The 13,408-nt window shown below is 46.3% G+C and overlaps 1 protein-coding gene across 1 annotated transcript in view; it reads right to left on the bottom strand.

Moving 5' to 3' along the window:
• The window catches only part of LOC140195231 (CD48 antigen-like), a 60,753-nt gene extending 48,354 nt beyond the window's left edge, over positions 1–12,399 (bottom strand). Inside the window, exon 1 of the mRNA XM_072253235.1 lies at positions 12,281–12,399. Coding sequence (XP_072109336.1) covers positions 12,281–12,335 — 55 coding nt within the window. The 5' untranslated portion in view covers positions 12,336–12,399. The remainder of the gene's footprint in view (positions 1–12,280) is intronic.
• Between the last annotated feature and the right edge of the window lie 1,009 nt (positions 12,400–13,408).

The following is a 13,408-nucleotide window of genomic DNA, read 5'->3' as shown; positions in this document are numbered from 1 at the left end:
AAGTGAAGAAGTTACCCCATTTGTTCAAGAGCCTGATGGTTGAGGGTAATAACTGTTCGTGAATCTGGTGGTGCAAGTCCTGTGCTCCTGTGCTTCTTCCTGGTGGCAGCAGTGAGAAGAGAGCAAGTGCTGGGTGGTGAGGTCCCTGATGGTGGATGCTGCTCTCCTGTGACAGCACTCCATGTAGATGTGCTCAGTGGTGGGGAGGGCTTTCCCCGTGATGGACTGGGCTGTATCCACTACTTTTTGCAGGATTTTCTGTTCTAAGGCATTGGTGTTTCCATACCAGGCTGTGATGCAGCCAGTCAACATACTCCCCACTACACTTCTGTAGAAGTTTTTTGAAGATTTAGCTGTCATGCCAAATGTTCACAAACTCCGAAAGAAGTAGAGGCATTGCCGTGCTTTCTTTGTAATTGCACTTACATGCTGGGCCCAGGGTAGGTCATCTGAAATAATAACATTGAGTTATTTAAAGTCACTGACCCTGACTGCCTATGATTCTCCAATGAGGACTGGCTCATAGACCTCTGGTTTTCTCCTCCGAAAGTCAATGATCAGTTCCTTGGTCTTGCCGATATTGAGTAAAAGGTTGTTGTTATGGCATCACTCAGCCAGATTTTCAATCTCCCTCCTATATGCTGATTCATCACTACCTTTGATTCCCCCTATGACAGTGATGCCGTCAACAAGTTTGAAAATGAAGCTTGGCCACACAGTCACAAGTGTAAGGCCAGCAGAGCAGGGGCTAAGCACACAGCCCTGTGGTGCACCTGAGTTAATGGAGATTGTGGAGGAGATGTTGTTTCTAATCTGATCTGACTGGGGTCTGCAAGTGAGGTAATCGAGGATCAAGCTATAATCGAGGAGGTATTGAGGCCAAGGTTTTGAAGCTTACTGATTAGTTTTGAGGGGATGATGTTGTTGAATGCTGAGCTGTAGTCAATGAAGAGCATCCTGATGTATCCATCTTTGCTGCCCAGATGTTCCAGGGTTGAGTGAAGAGCCAATGAGGTGGATCTGCTGTGGACCTGTTGCTCCGGGAGGCAAATTGGAGCGGATCCAAGTCACCTCTCAGACAGAAGCTGATGAGTTTCATCACAAACCTCTCCCAAGTCACCTCTCAGACAGAAGCTGATGAGCTTCATCACAAACCTCTCAAAACACTTCATCACAGTGGATGTAAGTGCTACTGGACGATAGTCACTGAGGCAGTTTGCCCCATACTTTTTAGGCACTGATATAATTGAAGCCTGTTAGAAGCAGGGGGGTACCTCAGACTGCCGAAGTGAGAGGTTACAGATCTCAGTGAACACTCCAGCCAGTTGATCAGCACAGGTCTTTGGTACTTGGCCAGGTACCCTGTCCAAGCCGGATACTTTTTGTGAATTCCCCTCCTGAAGGCTGCTCGCATATTGGCCTCAGACATCGCAGGATCGTTCGGGTCTGTGGGAGTTTGTGATGAGTCCTCCCAGTTTTGAAGGACAAAGTGAGCATAGAAGACATTGATCTCATCTGCAGCGAAGCCCTGTTGTCGCCTATTTCGCTTGATTTAACTCAATAAGTGGAGATGGTGCTCAAGCCCTGCCACAACTGTCAAGCATCCTTCGCTGATTGAAGTTTAGTCTAGAATTGTCACTTCATCCATGAGATTGCTTTCCGGAAATTGCACTTGGAGCTCCTGTAACTGCCGTGGTCACCAGGTGTGAATGTGCCTGACCTGGCCCTCAGCAGATTGTAGATCTCATGGTTCATCCAGGGCTTCTGGTTGGGAAAGACTGAGTAATTTTGTGGGGACACACTCAAAGTCTGTGACAATCATGGTGTATTCATCCTGATCCACAGCTGAGTCCTTGAACACGGCCCAGTCCACTGACTCGAAGCAATCTCTTAGCCACTCCTCTGCCTCCTGTGACCACCCTTTGTTGTGCTAATCTCTGGAGTTTTACTCTTTAGCCTCTGTCTGTATGCAGGAGGGTGAAGGACAGGCAAGTGATCAGATTTACTGAACTGTGGCCTGGCCATGGAAAGGTAGACATATGACAGTGGTCTTGTCTGTTGGGACCTCGATTGCTACAGGTTATATGCTGATGGTATTTGGGCAGGGTTTTCTTCAAGCAAGCCTGCTTGTAGTCCCTGACGATGATTTGAAATGTTTTGGGATGGACTGTTCCTCGTTTGGAGACAGCATCGTGCAGTATTGCAAGCGCTTGTTGATAGTTGTACTGGTTGTATAAAAAATGCAGCCAGGATTATGGAAAACTCTTTTGGTAAATAAAACGGATGGCATTTAACCATCAGATGTTTAAGGTCGGGGGAACACAAGTTCAACAAAACCACCATATTGGAGCACCACTGAGAGTTTGTCATGAAACACACATGCCTTTTCTGAATCAGCAGTTTTGTCCATCCTGTGAATCGAGAAGCCCTCGGGTCTGATCACCATATCTGGTGTGCTAGTCATAAGCCATGTCACGGTCAAACAGAGAACTCAACAGTCTCGCACTTCTCTCTGGCACAACATCTTTGCCCTCAGATCCTCAATTTTGTTTTCCAGCCACTGCATATTTGCTAACAAAATGCTGGGTGGGTCTCATCCCTTTGTGTTTCAGCCTGGCTTGGAGTCACCCCTCCTGCCTCGTTTCCAACCATGACAATGAACTTTCATCCTGCTTGTTCGGGAGTTAAGTCTTCCCAGTCCTTTATCAGATTGCAAGATCTATAGATCATTAATCGATTTAAAAGCACATTACTTAAAGGGAAAAAACCTACTGCAGATTGCAGTGAGAGTAATTTGAAAGAGGTATATTTAGCCTATTGAACGTTGCTGTGGTTCACTGACACCATCTTATCAGGTTCCTAAATCAGCAAGAATAGCTTCACTCAACTCGATGCTGAGCTGCCTCCACAACCCGTAGACTCACACCGACTCTACAGCTCAGTATTATTGATTTAATTTTCTTTTATTACTTGTCCTCTTTTGCACATTGGTTGCTTGTCAGTCTTTGTTATTTATAGATTTCATAAACTATACCATATTTCTTTATTTTCTTGAGAAAGCAAATCTCAGGTTAGGTATACGGTGACCTGTATATCCTTTGAGAATAAATTTACTTTGAACTTTTGGATCAAAGTAGATAACTGAGGGGGTAGCTGTGCACCAGATGAGACGAGAAAGACCACGACTCTCCCTGGGTACTGTCAAGGGAGCCTCAAAGTTCAAAAAATTTAATATCAACTCTGAATTGATTCCACAACTTTGAAGGTATGTCACCATATACTTTGAGATTCATCTTCTTGCAGGCTTTCACAGTAAAACAAAGAAATTCAATAAACTCAATCTGAAGCTACAACACAAAATAATGTGCAAAAGATGACAAACTGCGCAAATAAAAGTAATAATAGTAATAATAAATAATGATGCTCCGAGAGTCCTTCTGAAAGTTAGTCCCAAGGTTATGGAATCAGTTCAGAATTAAGGTTCAAAGAAGTACACTTCTTATCAAAGTATGCATAAATTATCCATTTGTCTGCTTACAGGCCGCCACAAAGCGAGAAACCTGAAAGAATCCAATTTAAAAAAGAGACCAGCATCCAATGCACAGAGAGAGAAAGAAACACAAATCCTGCAAACAATAAAGGCAAGCAAGAGCATTCGAAACCAGCTGAGCCAGACCTGGACATTTGTTCTGATGAAGGGTCTCGGACTGAAGCGTCGACTGTTTACTCTTGTCTATAGATGGAGCTTTTCTCTTCGCTGCCGATTTTCTCAGCCATACACCCAGAGGCCAGAGCAGCCAGAGTAGGCCCATAGCCTCAGCCTCGGTTCATCACACAGCGGGGTAAAGTACTCGTAGATACAGAACTTCCAGCAGGCAAGGCAGTTTCACAGCCTCAGTACTGCCAAGAGAGGAGCAAATGTTGTGAAAGAGCAAGCCAAATCGGCCTGACCCTGCCTCTGGTCCCAACATTCTGCCTTTTCAGTCGATCTGGGTCAGCATTTAAATTGTCAAAGCACCGGGTGGAGTCCCACACGAGGATTTCACCCTCGCCTTCGGTCCCAACATGCTGCCTTTTAACATAGAAACATAGAAAACCTACAGCACAATACAGGCCCTTTGGCCCACAAAGCTGTGCCGAACGTGTCCTTACCTTAGAAGTTAATGAGGGTTACCCATATCCCTCTATTTTTCTAAGCTCCATCTACCTATCTAGGGGTCTCTTAAAAGACCATACCATATCCATCTCCACCACTGTCACCGGCAGCCCATTCCACACACTCACCACTCTCTGCATAAAAAAATTTACCCCTGACATCTTCCGTGTACCTACGAACAGGCACCTTAAAACTGTGCCCTCTCACGCGAGCCATTTCAGCCCTGGGGAAAAGCCTCTGACTATCCACACGATCAATGCTTCTCATCATTTTATACACTTCTATCAGGTCACCTCTCATCCTCCATCGCTCGAAGGGAAAAAAGCCAAGTTCACTCAACTTATTTTCATAGGACATGCTCCCCAATCCAGGCAACATCCTTATAAATCTCCTCTGCACCCTTTCTATAGTTTCCACATCCTTCTTGTAGTAAGGTGACCAGAACTGAACACAGTACTCCAACTGGGGTCTAACCAAGGTCCCATATAGCTGTAACGTTACCTCTCTGCTCCTAAACTCAATCTCATGGTTGATGAAGGCCAATACACCGTATGCCTTCTCAACCACAGAGTCAACCTGCGCAGCAGCTTTGAGTGTCCAACGGACTCAGACCCCAAGATCCCCCGATCCTCCACACTGCCAAGAGTCTTACCATTAATACTATATTCTGCCATCATATTTGACCAACCAAAATGAACCACCTCACACTTATCTGGGTTGAACTCCATCTGCCATATCTCAGCCCAGTTTTGCATCCTATCAATGTCCCACTGTAACTTCTGACAGCCCTCCACACTATCCACAACACCCCCAACCTTTATGTCATCAGCAAATTTATCAGCCCATCCCCCCACTTCCTCATCCAGGTCATTTATAAAAATCACGAAAAGTAAGGGTCCCAGAACAGATCCTGAGGCACACCACTGGTCACCAACCTCCATGCAGAATATGACCCATCTACAACCACTCTTTGCCTTCTGTGGGCAAGCCAGTTCTGGATCCACAAAGCAATGTCCCCTTCGATCCCATGCCTCCTTACTTTCTCAATAAGCCTTGCATGGGGTACCTTGTCAAATGCCTTGCTGAAATCTATATACACTACATCTACTGCTCTACCTTCATCAATGTGTTTAATCACATCCTCAAAAAATTCAATCAGGCTCGTAAGGCATGATTTGCCTTTGACAAAGCCATGTTGACTATTCCTAATCATATTATGTCTCTCCAAATGTTCATAAATCCTGCCTCTCAGGATCTTCACCATCAACTTAGCAACCATTGAAGTAAGACTCACTGGTCTATAATTTCCTGGGCTATCTCTACTCCCTTTCTTGAATAAGGGAACAACATCTACAAGTCTTCCAATTCCCTAGAACCTCTCCCATCCCCATTGATGATGCAAAGATCGTTGCCAGAGGCTCAGCAACCTCCTCCCTCGCCTCCCACAATAGCCTGGGGTACATCTCGTCCGGTCCCGGTGACTTATCCAACTTGACGTTTTCCAAAAGCTCCAGCACAATCTCTTTCTTAATGTCTACATGCTCAAACTTTTCAGTCCGCTGTAAGTCATCCCTACAATTGCCAAGATCCTTTTCCGTAGTGAATACTGAAGCAAAGTATTCATTAAGTACCTCTGCTGTCTCCTCTGCTTCCATACACACTTTTCCACTGTCACACTTGATTGGTCCTATTCTCTCACGTCTTATCCTCTTGCTCTTCACATATTCGTAGAATGCCTTGGTCCTTGTACTTGCAGAATGCCTTAATCCTGTCTGTCAAGGGCTTCACATGGCCCCTTCTGGCTCTCCTAATTTCATTCTTAAGCTCCTTCCTGCTAGCATTATTTTCTAGATCTCTATCATTACCTCATCTTTTGAACCTTTCGTAAGCTCTTCTTGACTAGATTTACAACAGCCTTTGTACACCACGGTTCCTGTACCCTATCATCCTTTCCCTGTCTCATTGGAACGTACCTATGCAGAACTACATGCAAATACCCCCTGAACATTTGCACATTTCTTCCGTAAATTTCCCTGAGAACATCTGTTCCAAATTTATGCTTCCAAGTTCCTGCCTGATAGCCTCATATTTCCCCATACTCCAATTAAATGTTTTTCTAACTTGTCTGTTCCTATCTCTCTCCAATGCTATGGTAAAGGAGATAGAATTGTGATCACTATCTCCAAAATGCTCTCCCGCTGACAGATCAGACACCTGACCAGGTTCATTTCCCAATACCAGATCAAGTACAGCCTCTCCTCTTGTAGGCTTATCTACATATTGTGTCCAGAAACCTTCCTGAACACACCTAACAAACTCCACCCCATCTAAACCCCTTACTCTAGGGACATGCCAATCGATATCTGGGAAATTAAAATCTCCCACCACGACAACCCTGTTATTATTACACCTCTCTAGAATCTGTCTCCCTACCTGCTCCTCGATGTCTCTGTTACCATTGGGTGGTCTATAAAAAACACCCAGTAGAGTTATTGACCCCTTCCTGTTTCTAACTTCCACCCACAGAGACTCAGTAGACACTTCCTCCATGACTACCTCCTTTTCTGCAGCCACGACACTATCTCTGATCAACAGTACCACATCCCCACCTCTTTTGCCTGCCTCCTCATCCTTTCTGAAACATCTAAAGCCTTGCACTCGAAGTAACCATTCCTGCCCCTGAGCCATCCAAGTCTCTGTAATAGCCACAACATCATAGCTCCAAGTGCTGATCCACGCTCTAAGCTCATTCACTTTATTCATGATACTCCTGCATTAAAATACTCACATTTTATAATCTGTAATCTGTCAAGTAGGAAGCCGTGCACAATTCTGATTTGATGGAGGCAGATGTGAGAGCACGGAGGAACATCTGGTGAAACTTCTGAAATGCCTGCTTCGCTGCCGCTACTAATGTGTATCCAGAATCTCCGGAGGGGAAGGCCCCGAGTCCTCAGCTTTGCTTGTTGCTTGGCGGCCGGGGCCGGGGTCGAAGCGCTCAGCAGAGATGGTGCTCGGTGCTCGGTATCGGAGGCTCGAAGTTTTCGGACGGACTCAAGAGTTGGACTGTGGTCGGGTGCTTCCATGATGCTGCATCGGCAAGTTTGCAGCGCTGAGAGCTCATGGCAGGGAGAGTTTCTTCCTTCAACCGTCTGCATGAGATGTTGGGGCTATCATGACTTTGAGACTTTTTTTTACCGTGCCCATGGTCTGTTCTTCATCAAATTACAGTATTGCTTTGCACTGTTGTAACTATATGTTATAATTATGTGGTTTTTGTCAGTTTTAGCCTTGATCTGTCTTGTGTTTCTGTGATATCATACCGGAGGAACATTGTATCAATTTTTAATGCGTGCATTTCTAAATGACAATAAACGAGGACTGAGTGTCCTCATAATCTAATCTTAAACCATCTGACTGAGTGCATCCCTTCTCTATCACCTGCTTATCTTCCCTATTTCACTGTCTCCCAGCTTTCTCTATTTCAGACCCAACCTCCCTTTCCTCCATCTCTTCAGTTCGGTTCCCACGCTCTAGCAATTCTAGTTTAAACTCTCCCCAGTAGCCTTAGCAAACCTCCTCACCAGGATATTAGCCCCCTGGGATTCAAGTGCAACCCGTCCTTTTTGTACAGGTCACACCTGCCCGGAAAGAGGTCCCAATGATCCAGAAATCTGAAATCCTGTCCTCTGCTCCAATTCCCCAGCCACGCATTTATCCTCCACCTCACTCTATTCCTATACTCACTGTCACATGGCACAGGCAGTAATCCCGAGATTACTACCTTTGAGGTCCTGCTTCTCAACTTCTTTCCTAACTCCCTGCAGTCTGTTTTCAGTCTATCCGGGTCAGCGTTTAAATTGTCAAAACACTGGGTGGTGCCTCGGATTGGGGAATGGGCCTGTACTCCAGTGCCCAGCCTGTGGCTGTTCTCCTCCTCTCCAAATTGTCTCAGTGCTTGGACTGGTCCAATCTCGCTCCCAGTCTAGGTGGACAGGCTCCAAAACTCCTCTGCACCGACTCATCTCTGACACGCTCGCTTCAACTCCATCTCCATCTTGATCGTGCCTTAATCCCGCTTCTATTCCAACATGTCACGCTCCAACTTTGCATCATACCCGCACGGCTCAACCCTCGAGTCAGCCTCACCTTCGCTCGCCTCTTCATAGTTTGTGGTGATAGTTTCCCACAGAAAAAGTGCCATTAATAACGTATTTAGTCATATTCCCTGCCTTATGAACCACCATTAACCTGGCCTTAAGTGAAGTTCGGTGCTCTGAAGGTTGGGTAATAACTATTCCTGAACCTGGCGGTGTGGGGCCGGAGGCTCCTGTATTGCCCTCCCGACAGTAGCAGTGAGAAGAGAGCGTGGCCTGAATGGTGGGGTCATTGATGATGGACGATTCTTCCTGTGGCAGCCCTCCCCTCCTGTCCATGCAGGTGTGCTCAGTGATGGGAAGAGCTTTGCCTGTGACGAACTGGGCTGTGTCCAGCACTTTGCTGTAGACCTCTCTGTCTCTGAGCATCGGTGTTTCCATCGCAAGCCTGGCCAGGCTTCAGGGACCAGAGGCAAGTGTTGCCTCTCAGCGAGGGTGATGGACAAGACTGCTCCATCAGGCTGAGCTCCAGAGACAACTGTACTGTGTAACCTGTTGCTCTTGTTGATTTCACTCCCTCTTTTTGCTGATGAGATCAGGGTGAATCTGACGGATTTTGCTGGGCAAGAGGAGAGTGGTCAGATGTGTGAGTAAACCCAGGTGGTGACACCATCTTCAAAACCTGCAGAGCATCGACCCAGGTGAAGCAATTTATATTTTCCATCGGTGCACTGCCTTATGAAATAACACACACCTCTGAGGGGGTTAGCATGGCTTTTACACGGACATCTCCCCCAAAGTTTGGCACTCTGTCAGTGTGCCCTTCATCTTAATTAAAGCTTTATTTTGAATAAAGTTACTTTGAGGACAAAATAAGTACACCAAAAGAAAGGCTAGAGTAGAGGCCAAGGGAAGTGACGCATGGTTGCTTCTGAATAAGACCATAACACCACATTGGAGCAGACGTAAGCCATTCAGCCCATCGAGTCTGCACTGTCATTCCATCATGGCTGATTTATTTTCAGAAGAAATTCCTCCTCATTTCTATTCCAAACGGATGTCCCTCTACTCAGTGGCTGTGCTCTCTGGTCCTAGATTTCCAAACTATAGGAAACATCCTTTCCATGTCCAATCTATCTAGGCCTTAATAGGTTTCAATGAGATCCTTGCTCATTATCCTAAACTTCAGTGAGTACAGACACGGAGACATCAATCGCTCCTCATATGTTAACCCTTTAATTCCTGGAATCATTCTTGTGATCTAATCTGGGTCCAACATATTGATGCAACTACAAAGAGAACACAACAGCGACTGTGTTTCATTAGGACTTTGAGTAGATTTGATACATCACCAAAAGCACTTGACAATTTCTACAGAGAGCATTCTCACTGGCCGTACCATTGCCTGGTATGGGGGCGGTGGGGTGGGTGGCTACTGTACGGGATCGAAGTAAGCTGCAGAGAGTTGTAAACTTTGTCAGATCTATCATGGCACTAGCCTCCATAATATCCAGGATATCTACAAGGAGGTGATGTCCATCATTAAGGATCCCATCACCCAGGTAATGCCCTCTTCTCATTGTTACTATCAGAAAGGAGGTACAGGAGCCTGAAGGCACACACTCAATAATTCAAGAACAGTTTCTTCCCCTCTGCCATCAGATTCCTGAATGAACATTGAATCCATGAACACTACCTCAATACAATTTTATTTCTATCATTGCACTACTTATGTAACTTAACTATTTAATATAAATATACTGTAATTCACAGGTCTTTTCTCTATTATTATCTATTGCATTGTACTGCTACTGCAAAGTCAGCAGATTTCATGACGTCTGCCGGTGATGTTAAACCTGCCTCTAACTCTCTCCAATGCCAGCAGGTGTTTTCCTAGATAAGGGGTTCAAAACTGCTCACAACACTCCAGTCTGACCAACACTTCATGAACCCTCAGCATTACATTCTTACTTTTACCTTCTTGTCCTGTTGAAATGAATGCTAACATTGCATTTGCCTTCCTTACACAAGGACTCCCTTTGCACCTCAGATTTTTGAATTTTCTTCCCATTTAGAAAACAGCGCTGGGAAGTGTGTGGTCATGTGCTTTGGTAGAAGGAATAAATTGTACACTGTTTTCTGCAGGGCGTCTGCAGGAGGACTTGGACAGATTAAGTGAATGGGCAGATGGAATAGTGATGGGAAGTGTGTGGTCATGCGCTTTGGTAGAAGGAATAAAAGTAGACACTGTATTCCAACTGCCACTTCTTTGCCTATTCACCTAATTTGTCAAAGACCTTCTGCAAACTTCCCTGCTTCCTCAACACTACCTGCCCCTCCCGTACCTTTGTATTGTCCTCAAACCTGCCCAGAAATCCATCCCTTCCATCATCCAAGTCAACGAAAAGAAGCGGTGCAAACAGCAGCCCCTGCGGAGCACCACTACTCTCCAGCAGCCCCTGCAGAGCACCACTACTCTCCAGCAGCCCCTGCAGAGCACCACTACTCTCCAGCAGCCAGCCAGAGCACCACTACTCTCCAGCAGCCAGCCAGAGCACCACTACTCTCCAGCAGCCCCTGCGGAGCACCACTACTCTCCAGCAGCCAGCCAGAGCACCACTACTCTCCAGCAGCCAGCCAGAGCACCACTACTCTCCAGCAGCCCCTGCGGAGCACCACTACTCTCCAGCAGCCCCTGCAGAGCACCACTACTCTCCAGCAGCCAGCCAGAGCACCACTACTCTCCAGCAGCCAGCCAGAGCACCACTACTCTCCAGCAGCCAGCCCCTGCGGAGCACCACTACTCTCCAGCAGCCAGCCCCTGCGGAGCACCACTACTCTCCAGCAGCCAGCCAGAGCACCACTACTCTCCAGCAGCCAGCCCCTGTGGAGCACCACTACTCTCCAGCAGCCAGCCAGAGCACCACTACTCTCCAGCAGCCAGCCCCTGCGGAGCACCACTACTCTCCAGCAGCCAGCCAGAGAAAGCACTCCAAAGAGGGGAGGTGTGATAGAGGTACACAAAATTACGAGGAGTATCGAGTAAATGCAAGCAGGCTTTTTCAACTGAGTTGGGTGGGTGGAACTAGAATTCACGGGTTCGGAGTGAAAGGTGAACATCAGGGGGAATTTCTTCACTCAGAGGATGGTGAGGGTGTGGAACGAGCTGCCAGAGGAAGTGGTGGATGTGTGTTCAATTTCAAAGTTTAAGAGAAATTTGGATAAGTACATGAATGGGAGAGGTATGGAGGGCTTGTCTGGGTTTGGCCTAACGGACTAGGCAGAATAACAGTTTAGCATGGTCTAGATGGGCTGAAGGGTCTGCTTCTGGGCTGAGGTGTCCATGAGACTATGCCTCTCTGAAATCCAATTAAAACACCCTGAAAAAATGTGGTATCCGTTCCCTCTCTCTTTGGGAGGAAGCTGGCTTCACGTTGCAGGAATGGGCAGGGAAGCAGGTGCTGAAGTCGCAGAGCTGGTGGCTCTGAGTGCCTCGAGCTTCTGTGAAAGGCGAGAGAAATGTCAGGATGTGGTAGGTACTGCAAAAGATGGTGACAGGAAATGATTAGAGGGCCACAGCATGAGAACAGAAATATGCAAAGCAGAAAGTGGAACGTTATTTACCGCTCAAACAAGTATACGGCAGAGGGAGGGAGACAGGGAAAGACAGAAGGACTTGCATAAAGAAACTGATAGACGTGTTGAAGGACAAAAAAAATAATGAAAGAACTAAATGAGACCAAAAGGAAGACAAGGATATTGAGGGTGAAAATGTCTGGATAGACAGAGGTACAGAGAGAGAGAGAGAGAGAGAGACTAGGTGAGATAGACCGAGATCAAGGCAGCTCAACAGAAGTTGAGCAAGTCAAAGGCTGAAGCTGAAAATAGGAACTGAGCATGTTCTGAGAAAGGGTGTGAATCAGCAGATCGGGACGTGACCATGATAAACGACGTTTTCACGCACTGAAAACCTGCGCACATCAAACTGTTCTGCAACCAAAGCTGAACCATTGAAATCTGACCTTACCCAGAAAGATGGCAAATACTAAAGCACAGTTCGGGTGGTTCCAGCACTTCCCCATCTTCAAGCTTGACTGGTGAGCTTGATGGCCCAGAGACTATCACAGAAGGAAGTAACAGCAGGAACTGAATACGTCATCATGAGGTGAGAAGTACATATTTGACAAAAACATCGTACTGGGCCCTCCCAGTTCCCTTAGCTCACTCAAGTTTTTCACTTTCCGATTTTGAACTAGTAGCACCCTCTTCACTACAACAAACAACAGGCCACATTTTTCCAGATCATTTCCCCTTCTCTCCACTGGTACACAGCCATTCTGAGCCCATTTCTAGCTTCCGTTCAAGAAAAAGAGGTTGGATTGTCCAGGTGGATCGACATTTTCAGTGGCCCTAGCCTCACTGGATCAGCAATTTCCAGATGCCCGAGCCTCTCTGGACCATCCAGGGGAATCAATTGTTTCAGCTGCCCAAGCCATAAGACCATAAGATACAGGAGCAGAAGTAGGCCATTTGGCCCATCAAGTCTGCTCTGCTATTCAATCATAGGCTGATCCAATTCTTCCAGTCATCCCCACTCCCCAGTTTTCACCTCCAAACCTTTTGATGCCCTAGCTAATCAAGAACCCATCTACCTCTGCCCTAAATGCACCCAATGACTTGGCCTTCACAGCCGCTCATCCCACAGATTTACCACCCTCTGACTAAAGTAATTTCTTCTCATCTCTGTTCTAAATGGACATCCTTCAATCCTGAAGTTGTGCCCTCTTGTCCTAGACTCCCCTACCATGGGAAATAACTTTGCCATATCAATCTGTTCAGGCCTTTTAACATTCAGAATGTTTCTATGAGATCCCCTCTCTTTCTCCTGAACTCCAGAAAATATAGCCCAAGAGCTGCCAGACATTCCTCATATGGTAAACCTTTCATTCCTGGAATGATTCTTGTGAATCTTCCATGAACCTTCACCAATGTCTGTATATCCTTTCTAAACTAAGGAGCTCAAAACTGCTCACAATACTCCAAGTGTGGGCTCACGAGTGCCTTATAGAGCCTCAACATCACATCCCTGTTCTTATATTCTACACCTGTAGAAATAAATACCAACCTTATATTTGCCTTTTTCACAACCGACTCA

Source organism: Mobula birostris, chromosome 3 (genome assembly GCF_030028105.1).
Source record: "Mobula birostris isolate sMobBir1 chromosome 3, sMobBir1.hap1, whole genome shotgun sequence".
In the NCBI taxonomy this organism is placed as follows: Eukaryota; Metazoa; Chordata; class Chondrichthyes; order Myliobatiformes; family Myliobatidae; genus Mobula; species Mobula birostris.
This window is presented reverse-complemented; position numbering and strand designations above follow the sequence as displayed.